This window comes from Podarcis tiliguerta (assembly GCF_965153285.1).
Source record: "Podarcis tiliguerta genome assembly, chromosome: 5".
Classification (NCBI taxonomy): Eukaryota; Metazoa; Chordata; class Lepidosauria; order Squamata; family Lacertidae; genus Podarcis; species Podarcis tiliguerta.
Genome location: NC_139538.1, coordinates 3,403,109 through 3,422,986, shown reverse-complemented (window position 1 = coordinate 3,422,986; position 19,878 = coordinate 3,403,109). Strand labels below are relative to the sequence as shown.

General features: G+C 49.2%; 1 protein-coding gene across 1 annotated transcript; it reads right to left on the bottom strand.

Moving 5' to 3' along the window:
* Nucleotides 1-5,850: 5,850 nt before the first annotated feature.
* Nucleotides 5,851-17,637, bottom strand: ZDHHC19 (zDHHC palmitoyltransferase 19). The gene is made up of 9 exons (XM_083442373.1): nt 17,451-17,637; nt 15,726-15,847; nt 14,201-14,328; nt 11,837-12,009; nt 10,597-10,702; nt 10,259-10,329; nt 9,162-9,411; nt 6,734-6,794; nt 5,851-6,068 (listed from the first exon to the last, which is right to left on the bottom strand). The coding sequence occupies exons 1-9, from the start codon at nt 17,552-17,554 to the stop codon at nt 5,938-5,940; spliced, it is 1,146 nt and encodes a 381-aa protein (XP_083298499.1). The 5' UTR covers nt 17,555-17,637; the 3' UTR covers nt 5,851-5,937.
* Between the last annotated feature and the right edge of the window lie 2,241 nt (nt 17,638-19,878).

The window sequence follows — 19,878 nt, the reverse complement described above, 5'->3', positions numbered from 1 at the left end:
GACTCAGGCTTAAGCTTGTGGTCTTGGCAGACCACCTAATGTTTTTTCTGCCTCCTGTAGTAACTGCGCTGTGCTAGACACTGTTTTGAACTTTTTTTTTACAGATTTCTAATTATTCCTTATCGTGCCTTGGAATGTAGAGCTGCCTTTGGCAGAGTTAGACCTTTGGTACTCCCCAGCATTGTCTATTGTGATTGGCAGTTGGTGCTACAGGTGTATTTTGAGGCCCCTTTTGAAGATGCTGAGGCTTGAACCCGGGACCTTTGGGTGCAATGCATGTGTTCTACTACTAAGTGTCAGAACCAGGTCAGCAATAACGGCTTCGGTGAGCTCTTCCTCCAAAGACGCAAGACAGCTCAGGAGGCCATGCCTAGAGAGCACAAGAACTATTCCCAGTAGATCTTGCCGCAATGAGGCAGCTGAGTTCTCTAGGTCTCCTCTTCCCCCGAGTCCTTCCCAAGCAATCTGAGACTCCGTAGACTTGTCTATCTCTGCCCTGCCCTCTTCATACCTCTCCTGGTCCTGTGTGACTGTGGGTGGTGGAGAGCTGGTTGCAGCAGGAGGGAGAGACCCCCTGGCTTCTTCACCAACGTGACTCATCTCTGCCTTTTGGACTCCCTTCCTCTCCAGCCTCTGCTTCTGCTTCTTGACTGCTCTCTTCCCCAGCCATCTTCCCCTGGCGGTTCCCCAAATGCTGGCTCCCACCTCTCCTCTGCTTCCAGCCGGTCCATGACACTAAACTATAGGCCTTGCAATGGTGCAGAAAAGGGCAACCGGAATGATTAGAGGATGGACCCTTTTTGCGAAGAAAAACCAGTTTGCTTTTTTCCTCCTCCCTCCCAAGCCCCTTTCCTTTTGTGTCATGTCTTTTACATTGTAAGCCTGACACTTGGGACCGTCTTACTACCCTTTGTAGCACAAGGCTTAGGAAGCATTTATTTTTTTCCAGCTGAAGAGTAAGCTAAAAGAAACAGCAAATAAACAAATGAATATTCCCTACAATGGAAGGGTCAAGTGACTGCATGTTTTTAGGGGCCATGTGAGGGACCTGATGGTTCGTTATTAATTTGTATATATTGGCGAGAATAAAGAGGGATTGTAAAACCACTCTGGCAAGGGCTCAGCTCATATCTTCTGGAGTAAACAGTTTTCAAGGATGGAACCAGACACGGGACGGTTAGCAAATCTGTCTGCGATCCAGTGGTCATTCGCTGCCCCCTGAGCTATCACTGCCAGGTGCCTTGGAAACAAACAAGATCACTTTCCAGCTCACAGGCCCAGCTTGGTTTTAGTGTACCAGGGCTTGTTGCTGCAGCAGCACTGGCTGGACTCACAGAGAAGACTGGCTCTCTGAGCATGTGCTGAGCTCAGCACAAGGAAACAAAGGGAAAGATGCAGCAGGAGGTGGAAGGCCGGAGCCAGCGAAGCCTCCTTCTTCCTACCTGTTATGACTGCGTCTTTCAGCAAGATGATGGCTTGATGCAGAGGTAGCCAACGTGGTGCTCTCCAAATGGTCATAGAATCATAGAGTTGGACAAGGCCCTGAGCGTCATCAGTACATCTCCCTTCAATACAGGAATCTCGACTAGATCATACGTGAGGGGTAACCACCCAACACCTGCTTAAAAAACACCTTTGAGAGAGTCCATTGTCAAACAGCTCTTACTGCCAGAAAGTTCTTCCTGATGTTTAGTTTGAATCTCCTCTCCTGCCAATTGAATCCATTGCTTCAGGTCCCACCAGCTGGAGCAGGAGAAAACAAGCTTGCTCCATCTTCCATGTGACAGCGCTTTGGATATTTTAAGATGGCTCTGATATCTCCTCTCAGTCTACGGACCCACGTACCTACGGGACTGCCTCTCCTGGTATGCCCCGCAGAGGACCTTAAGGTCCACAAATGACAACATTTTGGAGGTCCCAGGTTGCAAGGTGGTTAGCTTGGTCTCAACTAGGGCCGGGGCCTTTTCAGTACTGGCCCCAACTTGGTGGAATGCTCTGTCACAGGAGACTAGGGCCCTGCGGGACTTGACATCTTTCCGCAGGGCCTGCAAGGCAGAACTGTTCCGCCTGGCCTTTGGTTTGGACTCAGTCTGACCCTTGTGTTTCCCTCCCATTATGGTCTTGATCTATCGGCTACTTTTAAAATGAGGCTGCATTATAAATTGCATTTTAACCTGTATTTTAAATTGGTTTTTTCCCTTCCTATTATGTTTTTACTGTGATTTTGTTGGTGTTAGCCACCCTGAGCCTGGCTCTGGCCGGGGAAGGCGGGGTATAAATAAAAATTATTATTATTATTATTATTGTTATTATTATTATTATTTACTCTTCCAGGCGAAACATACCTAAATCTCTCACCTTCCACCTTGTCAATATCCTTCTTAAACGGTGGCACCAAGAACTGGACACAGTATTCCAGGTGTGGTCTGACCAAGGCAGAATAGAGTGGGACTGTATTACCTCCCTTGACTGAGACACTACACAGTTTTGTTGATGCATCACTGTCGACTCCTGTTAATGCTTGTGGTCTACTAAGGCAACTCGATCCCTTTTTCACATGTTGAGAAAGGCTGAACTAGTCACCTCCAAATATCTAAGCAGCTGTCCCAGGAAGAGGGAGGAAGCTTCTTTTCTCCTCCTCCCAGAGGGTAGGACCCAAACCAATGGATTCAAGTGATGGACTTCCAGGAAGTAAAAGCTGTTTGACAGTTTAACAAACTCTCTCGGGAGGTGGTGGACCCTTTGAAGCAGAGGTTGGGTGGCCATCTGTCATGGATGTTTTAGCTGAGAGCCCTGCATTGCAGGGGGTTGGACTAGATGACCCCTGGGGGTCCCTTCCAACTCTACAATTCTATTATTATTCTAGTGTGCATGTAGGTGTTGCAGTTTCACAGATGCACCCCTGAGCTGCATGTTGTGCTACCTGGCCCTGCTCCATTAACGAACTAGCCTCTGGCAAGGGTTACGTTCATATCTTTTGGAGGATGGCGCCAGACGCAGGACAGATAACCAGATTTGTTTGGGACTTTGTGGGTGTGTTGCTCCCTGCCCGCAGATCTATCCTAGCCTGGCGCCTTAGAAACAAACAGAATCCGTCTCCAGGGCACAGACCCAGCTTGGTTTTGATGTCAAGGCTTGCAAAAGAACGTAAGAAGAGACAGATGGTTCAGGTCAGTGGCCCATCTAGTCCAGCACAGCCACTTTCGCCCTTCCGAGGAAGTGGGGTTGCGCGCAGTGGGTGGAGGCCAGCCCCCATGCGACTAGGGGGAATCCCGGCTGCGTCATCCCCTGGCCGGCCAATCGGCTGGCTCAGGGGGCGTGGCCTGCTCTATAAAGGCAGTATGCGGCAGGAATCTCCCTCTTTGCCGCTCATCAGCTGTTCCTGCTTTTCCCACCCTCCCACCCTATAAGGTTTCCGTTCCTTGACCTTGCTATGGACCTTGGTTGGTCGCCGTTGAGGGGCCTGGTTGGAATTTTCCCATTTGGCAAATTGGCACCAGCTTTAGCCTACCTTGTAGCAAATCGTCAAAACTTTCTGGGTATTGACAGTTAAGTAAAGGAGGTAAAGGGACCCCTGACCATTAGGTCCAGTCGTGACCGACTCTGGGGTTGCGGTGCTCATCTCGCTTTACTGGCCGAGGGAGCTGGCGTACAGCTTCCGGGTCATGTGGCCAGCAGGACTAAGCCGCTTCTGGCGAACCAGAGCAGCGCACGGAAATGCCATTTACCTTCCCGCTGGAGCGCTACCTATTTATCTACTTGCACTTTGACGTGCTTTCGAACTGCTAGGTGGGCAGGAGCAGGGACCAAGCAACGGGAGCTCACCCCGGCTTCAGCAGAGAGGGAGAGCTGCGCAGCGCCCCTTCTGCGAAGCAGGAGGAGAAATGGAAGGGGCTCCGTTTCTCCTGCCGCTTCGCTGAAGGGGCCGCTGAGCAGAGAGGGGGAGATTTTTTTTTCTTGCTCTCCCCCTCTAAAACAAGGTGCGTCCTATGGTCGGGTGCGTCCTATAGAGTGAAAAATACGGTACATAGCGTTGAGCCCACAACACTGAATGTACAAAAACAAACAAACCTGGCTGTGAAGGGATTCTTAGCAATGATTTAGCAACTGTGCCTAGTTAGACGCAGAGTGTGGACCCAGAAAAGGGAGCTGGTAGCAGAACAGAACAGAGGAGTATTGCTGCCACCTAGAGGCACACCTAGAAATGACAATAAAAGTGCTCTGGGAACAAGGCTGGGAAAATGACTTGCTCCCCTGGCCTGATGGTGCCCTCGGCCCCCGTTTCATCTACCTGGAGCTGCAAACAAGTATGAGGTTTTTCGTTGTGCAGGGAAAGCCATACAGAGTCAGACCAGAAGCGAAGTTACAGGGAACCAGGCAGAGGGCCTTCTCGGTGGTGGCGCCCACCCTGTGGAACGCCCTCCCACCAGATGCCAAAGAAATAAACAAGTATATGACATTTAGAAGACATCTGAAGGCAGCCCTGTTTAGGGAAGTTTTTAATGCTTGATGTTTTATTGTGTTTTTAATATATTTTGTTGGGAGCCACCCGGGGGGGGGGGGGGAGAATTCATGGCAACTTTACAAATGCTTTTATCCAGTTTTCGCTTCAGAAAACTAGGTTCACTGGAATGAAAAGGAGATGATCAGTCTTTAACATTAGCAGTAACATCTAGACCATGGGAGCATTCCAGCCCTGTTCTTGAGTTTGTTTAAAATCTAAAACAGCTTATCTTGTACTCCTTTCTTTGAATTTGTGCCATTTAGGTGTTTTAAACCTTTTTGTAAAGGCAACAGTAGAATTTTCACAGCTGAGTTCTCAACTCTTTATTACTGTGCTTGGCTTTCTTTTAGTCGGGCTTTGTCTAAAACTTGCCATTGAGGTTTTCAAACCCTTTTTTGTAAATTCAGTATTAGAAACTGTACCTTTGAGTCCTCAATCCTTTATTACTGCGCTTTGCTTTACCTCGGTCAAGCCAGGATTATAATACTTCAGAATTTTTGGGAGTTCTACCCCCTTTTTTTGAATTTTGGTCATTTAAGGTTCATGATTTTTCTATTTCCTTCTGAACGAGGTTTGCAGCCGGCATCCCGTTAAGGCTTTATTCAATTTTAGGTTTTTCTAATTTTTTCCTTAAACTTTTTGATTTATTTCCATAAGATAATATTTCTAGTCAATTACTTCTCGTTTCAGGGATTTTCACAGTATTTCATTTGTTTTGTGCAATTTCTCGGTTCCATGACTGTCTTTTCTCTACTGGTCTCTGTTAAGTCGTGGGTGAACATATCAGACGACACAGTGATTCTTCAAACAGCTCTTGTTTATTCCCAGGCCAGAACAGAACTGAACTGAAGGGTTCAGCCAGCCTGCTTATATAGAACTCCACTAGAACGCAACAGTAACCACTTTCTGGAACTAGCCAATCACTGAACGTCACTTTCAATCCCCTATTTGCGTATGTGGACCTGAGTGAAAACTATCTACAGTATCTCCTTGAAAGAGAAAGAGTTTGGATTTGATATCCCGCCTTTCACTCCCTTTAAGGAGTCTCAAAGCGGCTAACATTCTCCCTTCCCTTCCTCCCCCACAACAAACACTCTGTGAGGTGAGTGGGGCTGAGAGACTTCAGAGAAGTGTGACTGGCCTAAGGTCACCCAGCAGCTGCATGTGGAGGAGTGGAGACGCGAACCCGGTTCCCCAGATTACGAGACTACCGTTCTTAACCACTACACCACACTGGCCCCAGGGTGAGAACTTCAGTACATAACACCCTCCTGCAAGGGGTCATCTTAGCTCCCCCCGCAACCCCAACCTGAACAAACAAGAAATGAACTCGCATGCAGAATGGCGACTTTACAAACACTTTTATCCAGTTTTCGCTTCACAAAACTAGGTTCACTGGAAAGAAAAGGAGAAGCCTGTGAGACCCCCCCCCTTCAGATATCGGACACGGAGAGGAGGGTGGCCGTGGGAGAGGAAGCAGGTCGCCGGCTCCCGTGGATCTGGCATTTCCAGTGCAGGTCCTGATCCGGATCCAGAAGCTCCACAGAATCCAGCATGTCGGGAACTGGCAGCGAAAGAAAATAACAGATGCTATTTAACTCTGAGTAGACTTGCTAAGATGTTTAAGTCCCAATCGGATAAGTTTTGGAGGTGCAAAGAGGTGGAGGAACGTTCTTTCATATGCGGTAAAAAAAAGGGTAAAAAGAGTACTGGGAAATGATCCACAATGAATTGAAAAAAAATGTTTAAAAGTACTTTCCACAAAAAACCAGAGTCCTTTCTGTTGGGGATAATTCAGACTGAAATTCCCAGGTGTCAAAAAAGGTTATTTATAAGAGTACATTCATTTGTAAAAAAGGAATATACAACGGGATAGACAGGAAGTCCAAAGTGTTGGTACATATATGATTTTGGAATAGTTATTTGTCCTTTTTTTTCTGGGTGAGGATGAAGCGGTCCCAGGTTTCCCTTCATGCATTTGTGAATACCTGGCTGCTGTTGGAACATAAATGCTGCCAGAAACAGCTGTTCCAGACATCTGCTGAGGGAATACAGGGAGAGAGTGATCTAAGACTCACCTATAAAAGTGGTCACATGACGCAGCGCCCGTCTCAGGTAAGCACACGTTGACGCCTTACCTGTTCAGCATCCACCCACCCACCCACCCCAGCAGCCTTCTCTGCCCCTCAGTGGACCACTGCAGAGGCTGGCAGGAGGAGATCTACTCACTAGGGATCTCCACCATCCTTTCTTGGCTGTTCATCTGCCAGCTAGATTTCTTCTTGCCAACCTGGAAGGAGGCAGTGGGAAAAAGACAGTCACGGAACCAAGAAATTAAAGGTAAAGGTAAAGGGACCCCTGACCTTAAGGTCGAGCTGTGACCAACTCTGGGGTTGCGGCGCTCATCTCGCTTTATTGGCCGAGGGAGCCAGCGTACAGGTTCCGGGTCATGTGGCCAGCATGACTAAGCCGCTTCTGGTGAACCAGAGCAGCGCACGGAAACACCGTTTACCTTCCCGCCGGAGCGGTACCTATTTATCTACTTGCACTGACGTGTTTTCAAACTGCTAGGTTGGCAGGAGCAGGGACCGAACAACGGGAGCTCACTCTGTCGCAGGGCGAACCGCTGACCTTCTGATTGGCAAGTCCTAGGCTCTGTGGTTAAACCCACAGCGCCACCCACGTCCCTTACCAAGAAATTACACAAAAACAAATGAAATGCCGTGAAAATCCCAGAAACGAGAAGTAATCGATATAGAGTTAAACTACCGTAAATAACAAAAATCAAGAAGTTTAAGGGGAAAAAGTAACCTAGAATTAAACAAAGACTTAACGAGATGCCGGCTACAAAACTCGTTTCACTGAACTCATCAGTTTCCTCAGAAGGAAATAAAGAAATTTTAAACCTTCAATGATTTTAAACAAACTCAAGAGCAGGGCTGAAACGCTTCCCTGAGTTTACAAAAAAGGTATGAAAACCTCAATGACAAGTTTTAGACATAGCCCTGTTTAAGAGAGCCAAGCAGTAGTAATAAGAAATTGAGGACTCGGCTGTAAAAACTCTAGTATTGCCTTTACAAAAAGGTTTAACAATAAACTTACAAAGGAATTCGAGATAAGCCGTTTTAGATTTTAAACAAACTCAAAAACAGGGCTGAAGCGCTCCTGAACAACGTCAGATATTCAGATGACACAACATTGATGGCAGAAAGTGAGGAGGAATTAAAGAACCTTTTAATGAGGGTGAAAGGGGCGAGTGCAAAATATGGTTTGAAGCTCAACGTCAAAAAGACGAAGATCATGGCCACTGGGCCCATCACCTCCTGGCAAATAGAAGGGGAAGAAATGGAGGCAGTGAGAGATTTTACTTTCTTGGGCTCCATGATCACTGCAGACAGTGACAGCAGCCACAAAATTTCTTGGAGAAAAGCAATAACAAACCTAGACAGCATCTTAAAATGCAGAGACATCACCTTGCCAACAAAGGTCCGTATAGTTAAAGCTATGGTTTTCCAAGTAGTGATGTATGGAAGTGAGAGCTGGACCACAAAGAAGGCTGATCGCCAAAGAATGGATGCTTTTGAATTCTGGTGCTGGAGGAGGCTCTTGAGAGTCCCATGGACTGCAAGAAGATCAAACCTCTCCATTCTGAAGGAAATCAGCCCTGAGTGCTCCCTGGAAGGACAGATCCTGAAGCTGAGGCTCCAAAACTTTGGCCACCTCATGAGAAGAGAAGACTCCCTGGAAAAGACCCAGATGTTGGGAAAGATGGAGGGCACAAGGAGAAGGGGACGACAGAGGACAAGATGGTGGGACAGTGTTCTCGAAGCTACCAGCATGAGTTTGACCAAACTGCGGGAGGCAGTGGAAGACAGGAGTGCCTGGTGGGCTCTGGTCCAGGGGGTCACGAAGAGGCGGACATGACTAAACGACTCAACTACAACAACAAAGGGACCCCTGACCATTAGGTCCAGTCGTGACCGACTCTGGGGTTGCGGCGCTAATCTCTCTTTACTGGCCGAGGCTTTACAGCTTTACAGTTTCTGGGCCATGTGGCCAGCATGACTAAGCCGCTTCTGGCGAACCAGAGCAGCGCATGGAAACGCCGTTTACCTTCCCGCCGGAGTGATACCTATTTATCTACTTGCACTTTGACGTACTTTTGAACTGCTAGGTTGGCAGGCGCAGGGACCGAGCAACGGGAGCTCACCCTGTCGTGGGGATTTGAACTGCCGACCTTCTGATCGGCAAGCCCTAGGCTCTTGTCGTTTAGACCACAGCGCCACCTGCGTTTCTAAACATTTGGGTAGGCTTGTCTAAACAAGAATGTTTTTAGCAGGCACCGAAAAGAGCCCAGCGAAGACGCCTGCCTGATATCAATAGGCAGGGAGTTCTAAAGGCTAGGCGCTGCCACACTACAAGTTTGAGTTCTTATGAATGTGAAACAGGTGCTGGGTGACACCTGAAAGTTCCACTGAAATATATGGGGCAAGGCAATATCTTCGGCGAACTGGTCCCAAGTTGTTAAGGGCACCTTGAACCTGGGAATTAAAGGGCACGCAATGGGTAGCTATTCCACATCAAACTGAGGTGTGGACAGGCCCATGCGTCAGGCAAAAGGCAATCCCACAGGCACCTCTTTCCACCCCCAGCTCACCTGCTTCTCTGCCTTTTCCGCGCACGCTCCTCCCAGCCTGGGACCCTCTCGGTGCAGAAAGCTCCCCATGGCGGACAGGAAGTGGCGCCAAGCCTTGAGCACCTTCTGCTGGCGGGACAGGTCTTGGGAGCAGCTGTGAGGGCAGGAGCCGGGGATGGCCGAACCCATGCTGGAGACCCAGGGGACGTGGCAGAGCTCAGCGGCCTCGGCAGCCCCCAGGGCCATCACTCCAGAGGACCTCACTCTGTACCTGCAAGAAGAGCATGGAAAGGAGGGAGGTGCAGGTGAAACAGGGGTGGCTGTGTCATTGGGGTGGGAGGGACTATTTTCTGACTTAAGAGCTCCTCCAGGCAACCTGCTCATTGAGCCTCCTCCCTACTTGCTTGCGCAAAGCTTGTGTGAAGGCAGTTAGATGGCACCCGGTATTTACTGAGCGCTTCTTCTGAAATTCAGCCTCTGCAGAGTGCGCCACACGGGCGCCTCCTCCTCCATGCCTGCCTGTTATGTACTGAAGTTCTCACCCTGGGCCAGCAGGGGGATACTGTAGATAGTTATGCAAATAAGGGATCGAAAGTCACGTTCAGTGATTGGATAGTTACAGAAAGTGGTTACTGTTGCGTTGTAGTGGAGCTCTATATAAGCTGGCTGGCTGAACCCTTCAGTTCAGTTCTGTCCTGGCCTGTGAATAAACAAGAGCTGTTGCAGAATCGCTGTGTCGTCTGATATGTTCACCCACAACTTAACGCTGCCCACTCCTCGTGAGCGTATAGAGGGGAGGTCCAAAAATATCTACATGGTGCCTAGGCAACGACTTGCATCTTAATATCAGCAAGGCAAAGGAGATGGTGTTGGAATTCCTCCCTCCCTAAAAAACTATGGGAATTGGGGGGGGGGGGTGCAGGAGGGAGCTTTGCACCACAGCACTGGGTATGCTTGAGACGGCCCTGGGTACCACTGTAATAAAAGCAAGCAAGGAATGTGATTCCGTCACCTGCCAGCTAAAGAGTTCCCCTATCTGGATGGCAGCCCCTAACCCTCCACACCCAGAGGTCACCCCCGAAGAAGGATGGCTAAGCCCTGTGCCCCGAGTCACGCACTTGGTTCTGTGCCTCTTGCACCACCCCGAGTCCTGCCAGTTCAAGGCCAAAGGTTTCTTGAAGGACAGAGCCTGTGGAGAGAGATGAGGGAGGTCAGAGATGGAAAGGGAAGCAGCAGCAACAGGCAGCCTCTGCTGGGCTCGGGGTCAAGGGCTCGGGGAGCTCTCCAAGTTTGGAGACCCTGTCTTGGCCGCATGCGATGGTGCACAGCGGCACACACAGCTCTGGCCGCCATCCTTTGGTGCTCTGCATCCCTAGGAACTCAGATCAGGCGGCTCCACTCACAAGGAGCAGTTTCTCTCCTCAGCCATGTTTGCCCCTGCATCTGCACGTGGTACCTGGAATTTGCAGCTGTGATGAGCAGTTAAGATGTATCTGATCTGGGTGCAAACCAGGAGGAGCAGAGGCACCAAGTAGAACGCCGTGGGGATGGTCACCAGCACTCTGGGAGCACCGGAGTCAAGGAAGACGGACTAATAATAATAATAATAATAATAATAATAATAATAATAATTTATTATTTGTACCCACCCATCTGGCTGGGTTTCCCCAGCCACTCTGGGCAGCTTCCAACAAAGATTAAAAATACATTAAAATACAGTGGTGCCTCGCAAGACGGAAAGAATCCGTTCCGTGAGTCTCTTCGTCTAGCGGTTTTTTCGTCTTGCAAAGCAAGCCTATTAGCGGATTAGCGGATTAGTGCTATTAGCGGTTTAGCGGCTATTAGCGGCTTAAGGGATTAGCGGATTAGCTGCTAAAAGGCTATTAGCAGCTTAGTGCCTTAGAAAAAGGGGGTGGGGAGTGAAAAAACCCCCCCAGGAATCGCAAGACCTTTTCGTCTTGCGAAGCAAGCCCATAGAGAAATTTGTCCTGCGAAGCACCTCCAAAACGGAAAACCCTTTCGTCTAGCGGGTTTTCTGTCTTGCGAGGCATTCGTCTTGCGGGGCACCACTGTATCACACATTAAAAACTTACCTGAGCAGGGCTGCCTTCAGATGTCTTCTAAATGTCAAGTAGTTGTTTATCTCTTTGAAATCTGGTGGGAGGGCGTTCCACAGGGCGGGTGCCACTACCAAGAAGGCCCTCTGCCTGGTTCCCTGTAACCTCACTTGTCGCAGGGAGGGAACCGCCAGAAGGCCCTCAGAGCTGGATCTCAGCGTCCAGGCCGAACGATGGGGGTGGAGAAACTCCTTCAGGTCTACTGGACTGAGGCCGTTTAGGGCTTTCAAGGACGCAAGGGTGAAATGTGCTAAGCGGAAGGCACGCTTGGCAAATCCACACTGTGATCAACTCCTGCCCGGAAACCAATGTTCCCACTGTGGAAGGACGTGGGGATCCAGAATTGGCCTCCACAGTCACTTACGGACTCATTGTTAAAACCGTGTTTATGGAAGACAATCTTACTTGGCTACGAGGGATCACCAAAGAAAAAAGAAAGAAGAAGCAGAGAACTGTAGTTCTGGGAGAGGAATCTGGGTCTCCTAACAGCTCTCAGCACCCTTAGCAAACTACAGCTCCCAGGATTCTTTGAATCCCAGCGTTACAGGAGAGGGAGAGGAACTTCTCTCTGAAGGATACGTGCAGATCTTCTCCACGCTGAAAGCCTGCTGAGAGTTGAATGCCAGGTAGACCAGGCAGGAAGCCAGCACCGCCAGGTCGTAGCCACTCAGGAAGGCCACAAAGAAGATGAAGAAGCGGAGGTTGTGGTAGCCAATGCAGTTGTTGACCCACATGCAGTGGTGGTCGAATTCCTGCAGGTGATATACAGTATAATGAATTGAAGAAAATATTGAAAATAACTTTTGTAAAAAAAACCAGAAGCCTTTTTATTAGATGTTTTAAGCCAAGATATACTGAAAGAAAAGAGGACTGTTGAGTTGTGGGTGAACATATCAGACGACACAGCGAGTCTTCAAACAGCTCTTGTTTATTCACAGGCCAGAACAGAACTGAACTGAAGGGTTCAGCCAGCCTGCTTATATAGAGCTCCACTACAATGCAACTGTAACTACTTTCTGTAACTATCCAATCACTGAATGTCACTTTCAATCCCTTATTTGCATATGTGGACCTGAGTGAAAACTATCTACAGTATCCCCCTGTTGGCCCAGGGTGAGAACTTCAGTACATAACAAGGACTTTATTCGTGTATGCCACTACAGCAGCGAGAATGTTGATTGCACAAAATTGGAAGACTGGAGAAATACCAACTAAAGAACAACGGCAAGAGAAGTTGATGAACTATGCAGAACTGGCAAAAATGACAGACAGATTAAGAGAAAAGGACAACAGTGACTTTGAAAAAGAATGGGAACCATTTATATTAAACTTGCAGAAACAAAGAAAGTCTATAGACTTGATGGTAGGATTTAAATGAACATCCACATTATTAGTATTAGAAAATGTGTAGATAGAGAAATAATATGGTGTATTCACTGTTATTTTTATGTTTTTCGGTTTGATGTTATTGTATAAATACGTTATTTGTATTTTTTTTCTTTCAGGAGGCAGCAAAGTGGGTGAAAGGAGAAACAAACCGGAAGCGGAAGTTGGGGGGAGCCTAGGAGGGGAGGGAGGGAGGAATATATAGCAAATGTTATGAATATGAGATGTGTGTAATGAATGAAAAAGAAAAATGAATAAAAGGAAAGGAAAGGAAAGAATTCTTGCAGGTGAGGCCGAAGAGTTAGGACACGGCGCTTCGGGGGACACCCCAGGGCCCTGACCTTTGAACTTCCAAGGAACCTCTGTCCAGCTCAGCTGCATTTTGCACCCCAGGTGCAAAACACTTTTCCTGTATGCATTTTTCACTAACATACATATTTTCGCAAGTAATATCCTCCAATATACAGTGGTGCCTCGCAAGACGAAATTAATTCGTTCCGCGAGTCTCTTCGTCTAGCGCAGGGGTCTGCAACCTGCGGCTCTGGAGCCGCATGTGGCTCTTTTAAACCTTTGCCGCAGCTCCAGGGCGGATACTAGCAAGGGGAGGAGGCGCATTGTGCGCCCCGACACTCCCCACTGTGGCGGGCGCTCTACTGGCTGTGACGTGGCATGGGGGGGTGCGTGCGTTAGTCATGCACCGTCCCGACGTCACCTTCCCGCCTGCCCACCCGCTACATTGTAAGGGGCATGTACGCTGGTCACTGCATTGAAAGGGGGCATGTACGCTGGTCACTGTCTTGAAGGGGAGTGAAGAACACACACACACACACAAAGGTAACTTGTTAATTTAACATTTATTTCTATGAGGAGGAGTAATTCTGAGGGGTCAAACAAAGAAATAATAATAAAAAGTGACAAAAAAGTTATTTTTATAATGACGAGTTTTGCGGCTCCCAGTTTTTTTCCCCTTCAGAAACGGGTCCAAGTGGCTCTTTTTGTCTTAAAGGTTGCAGACCCCTGGTCTAGCGGTTTTTTCGTCTTGCAAAGCAACCCTATTAGAGGATTAGCGGATTAGCGCTATTAGCGGTTTAGCGGCTATTAAAGGCTTAAGGGATTAGCGGATTAGCTGCTAAAAGGCTATTAGTGGTTTAGCGGCTTAGAAAAAGGGGGTGGGGAGCAAAAAAAAATCTCAAGACTTGCAAGACATTTTCGTCTTGCGAAGCAAGCCCATAGGGAAATTCGTCCTGCGAAGCGCATCGAAAAACGGAAAACCCTTTCGTCTAGCGGGTTTTCCGTCTTGCGAGGCATTCGTCTTGCGGGGCACCGCTGTATTGCCTTTTTGCATATACCTTGCAGCAGTATACGCATCGTTGCACACAGAGCTTGACCGGAGAACTGCGCTGCAAAATTCTGAGACGTGCCAAATTTTGAAGCGAGGCTGCATTTCAGTTTGCACCGTGCTCCAGAAAGTGCAAACTAGGTAACTTGTTTTACTTTAAATGCGAACCAAGTCAAACTCCTCCTCCTGTACCCCTAGGGGCCGCTGTCGTTCTTTACCTCCACACAGGTGTTGCACCAGGAGCAGTGGAAGGTGTGCTGCAGGCAGTAGAGCTGGCATTTGTTGCACCAGTGCTGGTTGAGGTCTTTCATGGTGAAGGCCTGGTTGACCAGCTCTTCTTCAATGCCTGGCCGTGGAAGGAAGCAGGGCAGTGAGAAAGCAGCTTCAGAGTCAGGCCATGTGCACACCACACATTTAAAGGCTACTCTATTCCGAACTTTTAAATGGAAAGCGTAATGCTGGTGGTCAACAAAAGAGGTTGAAAGATCTCAAGGGAAAGCTAAAAAAAGTAGTATAAACACCAACAACTGGGAAACACTGGCCTGTGAGCACTCCAGTTGGAGAGCAGCCTTTACCAAAGGTGTCATGGGCTTTGAAGACTCTCAAACTCAGGACGCAAGGGAGAAACGTGCTAAGAGGAAGGCACACGTGGCAAATCCACACCGTGATCAACTCCCATCCGGAAACCTATGTTCCCACTGTGGAAGGACGTGGGGATCTAGAATTGGCCTCCACAGTCACTTATGGACTCATTGTTAAAACTGTGTTTATGGAAGACAATCTTACTTGGCTACAAGGGATCGCAGAAGAAGAAGAAGAAGAAGAAGAAGAAGAAGAAGAAGAAGAAGAAGAAGAAGAAGAAGAAGAAGAAGAAGAAGACACATTTAAAGCGCTGTGATGCCACTTTAAACAGTCATGGCTTCCCCCAGAGTATTCTGGGAGCTGTTAGGAGACTCCCCCATTTTCCTAATGGAGCTACAGTGGTACCTTGGTTCTCAAACACCTTGGTACTCAAACAAATTGGAACCCAAACACTGCAAACCCAGAAGTAAGTGTTCCAGTTTGCAAACTTTTTTCAGAAGTTGAACGTGCGCCGATTTGAGTGTTACACTTCTGTTTTGAGTGTTATGCTGAGGTCCGTCTGTTTCTGCTATTTATTTTGCGTTTTTGTTTTCTGGGCTCTTTTTGTTTCGTTTTTGTGACTGTATGGAGCCCAGTTCAGTTACTGATTGATTGATTGTGTGACTGCAGTACATTGTTTGTTGCTTTCGTTTTATGGATCAATGGTCTCGTTAGATAGCAAAATTCATGTTAAATTGCTGTTTTAGAGGTTGTTTTTAAAAGCCTGGAACGGATTAATCCGTTTTCCATTACTTTCTATGGGAAAGCATGCCTTGGTTTTGGAACGCTTTGGTTTCGGAACAGACCCCCGGAACAGATTAAGTTTGAGAACCAAGGTACCGATGTATAATTCTCCGATTTACCTGACAATCTTTGATCCAAAGTCCTCCATTTTTTGAAATAGTGTTACAAAGGTTGGGTGCCACCCTCACTCTGCAAGATTCCAGGGGGTTCTAGGGCACTCATGCTGGGTCTGTGTTCCTTTGGAGGGTTGAGGCACAGCGGAGACTGTCGTAGCCTTAAGAAATATGGTTTATTCACCTATTTACACCTTCAGTCTGCATGGAGATCTTGCAGCTTGGTCGTACGGTGGCAGGGTGGGAGCAGCCCCTTCACACTTACCTTTGTGGAGGATTCCAGTGTCTGTGAAACTGGTGAGGAGGAAGTAGATAATGGTTGGGATGAAGAGGAGGCCGCAGATGGCGGGGAAGGCCCAGGACACATGGAGGGCCAGCCAGCTGCACCTGTGGGAGGAAGCAGGTGGTGGTTGGGGCGAGACCTTGGCTTTGGTCCACAGAAGAAGCTAACCTTGGAAGAAAAAGGTCCTGCGCCCACCACAGTTTAAGAATCATAGAATGGGAAGGGACCCTGCGGATCATCTCGCCCAACCTCCTGGAATGCAAGAATCTCAGCTCAAGCATCCATGACAGACGGCCATCCAACCTCTGCTTAGAAACCTCCAAGGAAGGAGAGTCCACCACCGTCCGAGGGAGACCGTTCCACTGTCAAACAGCTCTCACTGTCCGAACGTTCCTCCTGATGTTAAGTCAGAATCTCCTCTCTCGTAACTCGAAACCATTGGTTCGGGTCCTACCCTCCAGGAGAAAGGAAACTCGTTCCATCTTCCATGTGACAGCTTTTTAGTTACAGTGGTACAATCGGGTTACATACGCTTCAGGTTACAGACACTTCAGGTTACAGACTCCGCTAACCCAGAAATAGTACCTCGGGTTAAGAACTTTGCTTCAGGAGGAGAACAGAAATTGCATGGCAGCGGCACGGCGGCAGCGGGAGGCCCCATTAGCTAAAGTGGTACCTCAGGCTAAGAACAGTATCAGGTTAAGAATGGACCTCCGGAACGAATTAAGTTCTTAACCCGAGGTACCACTGTATTGACAAGCTGGAATGCGTGCAGGGGAGGACAACCAAGATGACCAAAGGTTTGGAAGCCAAGCCTTATGAAGAATGGTTGAAGGAGTATGGTTGAGGGAGTTTAGCCTGGAGGAGACTGAGAGATGATAGGATAGCCATCTTCAAATATCTAAAGCAGGGGTCAGCAAAATAAGGGCCAGATCAGGCCCAGTTGCCTTCAGGATCTGGCCCGCGGACTGTCCGTGGATCGGCATGGGGATTCTGTTTGTTTGGGCTGTGCCATCCCCCCCCCATCACCCCCCACTGAGGCGGTGCCTCCTCCCTCCCTCCCTCCTGGCTTCTCCCGCCCTGCCTAGAGGAGGAAGGGGGCTGGGCTCAGCTGGCTGAGCGCCATTTTACGCAGCCCCTCTCCTCCGGAGTCAGCCATTTTGCGCTGCTCATCTTCCCTCTGCCGCTGCCGCATTGGTGCTCCTGTGGGCCAGAGAGTGGAGCGGACAAGCTCGCTCTGCCTACCCACGAGAAGCAGCGGCGGTGGCAGCCCCATGGAAGTTAAGCACAGCGGCGGCAGGGGGAGGACTACTTGCCCCCCTCGCCTCTTCTTCCAGCCCCCCCTGCTGTTTCTCTGGCCCGCCACAAGGTCTGAGGGACAGTGGACCAGCCCGTGGCTAAAGAAATTTGCCGACCCCTGATCTAAAGGGCTGCCCCATGGAAGATGGAGGAAGCTTGTATTCTGCTGCTCCAGATTGTAGGGACTAAGATATTACAAGTGCAGAACAGGTATTACGTAGCACCTCTAGGTAGACCATTTGTTGGGGTCTAGTGAGACCGGCTGACCCTTTGGGTCTGATCCAGCAAGCCTCTTACCTCTGCTGCCCTACCCTAAGACGGGATCGTTCAATTCAAAATGGCCAGCCGAGCGGCATTGCCAACGGCTGCTCCTTGACTCGGGCATCCCGGATCCGCCTCCATACTTACGGGAAAGTAAAGAAGAGGCAGCTGAGACCCATCAGGGTGCTGAAGTGGAAAGAAGCAAAGAGGCTGGAAGTGAGAGATTGGCACCCATCTTGGGCAAACCCCATGTCTCGAGGAGAAGAGCCAGGCAAAGCTGTTGGAGCAGTCGCTGGGCCCAAGCTGGATGGAACCCCCCCTTGGTCTGTTGCCAGGGCGATGTTGTGATGCGGCAAAGGAGATCGAGTACAGAAGCGGGGGGTCTCCCCTGTTGTGGAACGTCACCATGGTGGCGGAAGAAGTCCATTAATGGGCCCACGGTGCAAAGCATGCTGGGAGCTGACACCTGCCTCTCAGGTGGCCCTCATTTGGGAGCGCTCCGTACAAGACTCACCCTAAGACCACCACTGGGGGGTGGGGTTACATTTATTCATCACAAATAAAGCAGTTCCTAGAGAAGAGGGGGAAAGGGATGCAGGTGGTGCTGTGGGTTAAACCACAGAGCCTAGGACTTGCCAATCAGATGGTCGGCAGTTCGAATCCCTGCGATGGGGTGAGCTCCCATTGCTCGGTCCCTGCTCCTGTTCACCCAGCAGTTCGAAAGCACCTCAAAGTGCAAGTAGATTAATAGGTACTGCTCCGGCAGGAAGGTAAACGGCGTTTCTGTGCGCTGCTCTGGTTCGCCAGAAGCGGCTTAGTCATGTTGACCACATGACCCGGAAGCTGTACGCCGGCTCCCTCGGCCAATAAAGCGAGATGAGCACCGCAACCTCAGAGTTGGCCACGACTGGACCTAATGGTCAGGGGTCCCTTTGTCTAGAGAAGAGGGAGACAGTATAGATTTACAACAGTGGTTTGCAGAAGGTCATAGATCAGAGGCTGGGAAATACTGGGAGAGGAGCAGGAGGAAGAAGCGCCAGGGGACAGACAGCTGACAGACTCTGTGTCTTTAGAAAGCATCCCAGACCCCTCTTCTCCCAGAACCCAGCGGGCATGGAAAGGAGGAGAACAGAAAGCTCGGAGGCAGGAGGCACAGATCAGCCAATGTAAGGAAGACGTGTAATAGGAGAGGCGGAAGGGGGGGGGGTTACTTGGAGCAATGCCATCATTGCAAGAGAGGCACTTTTCAAAGCCTCTCTCTGTGAATATTGAATAAAAGACTTGGTAAGAACTCTCTTTGTTTATCTATTTCTTGGCCGGCCACCGTGGGGGGGACTGGAAGCCTGACATATACCAGTTGTTTCTTCTCCAAAAGCATTTCCATTTGGGGTTGACTTGGGGGGGGGGGTGCAGTTTGCCAGTTTGCTATTGAACCTGCCAGGTCCGCCCAATGGCTAGCTCATCAATTGTGGGACTCACTTGCTCTTGAGCCCGGATCCAATTGCCACCAAAATGCCGAAAGGCATCCCTGCTTCTCGCTTTGTCTTGCAGAGTCCCGGATTCCCAAATAGCTTTCTGCTACAAGTGACCTTGGAGTCGTTTCCTTATAGCAATCAAACAATTTCGATGCAAACCATAAAATACAATTATTGGCTCTCGAAGCAGCACACATCAATAAAAACCGGGTGGGTGAGTGGGACGGGGGGCGGTTCTGCCACGGAGCTTACAAATTACTAAGACACAAAAGGAGAAGGGGAGGAGAAGGGAAAGGAAGGCAGTAGAGGAGGATCAGGCCTTCGAAGCCAGGATGAGTTCTGACAATTGACCAAGGAGCTTCCATAGCTCAGTGGCAGAGTGCAATAGGAAGCCCTCAAATTCAGCACCTTGGCAATAATAATAATTTATTATTTATACCTCGCCCATCTGGCTGGGTTTCCCCAGCCCCTCTGGGTGGCTTCCAACACAATATTAAAATACAGTAATGCCTCAAACATTAAAAGCTTCCCTAAACAGGGCTGCCTTCAGATGTTGTCGAAAAGTCTGGTAGTTGTTGTTCTCTTTGAAATCTGGTGGGAGGGCGTTCAACAGGGCGGGTGCCACCACCGAGAAGGCCCTCTGCCTGGTTCCCTGTAACTTGGCTTCTCGCAGTGAGGGAACCACCAGAAGGCCCTCGGCACTGGACCTTAGTGTCCGGGCTGAACGATGGGGGTGGAGACGCTCTTTCAGGTATACTGGACCGAGGCCGTTTAGGGCTTTAAAGGTCAGCACCAGCACTTTGAATTGTGCTCGGAAACGTACTGGGAGCCAATGTAGGTCTTTCAAGATCGGTGTTATGTGGTCTTGGCGGCCGCTCCCAGTCACCAGTCTAGCTGCCGCATTCTGGATTAGTTGTAGTTTCCAGGTCACCTTCAAAGGTAGCCCCACATAGAGCGCATTGCAGTAGTCCAAGCAGGAGATAACCAGAGCATGCACCACTCTTGCAAGACAGACAGAGGGCAGGGAGGGTCTCATCCTGCGTACCAGATGGAGCTGGTAAACAGCTGCCCTGGACACAGAATTGACCTGTGCCTCTATG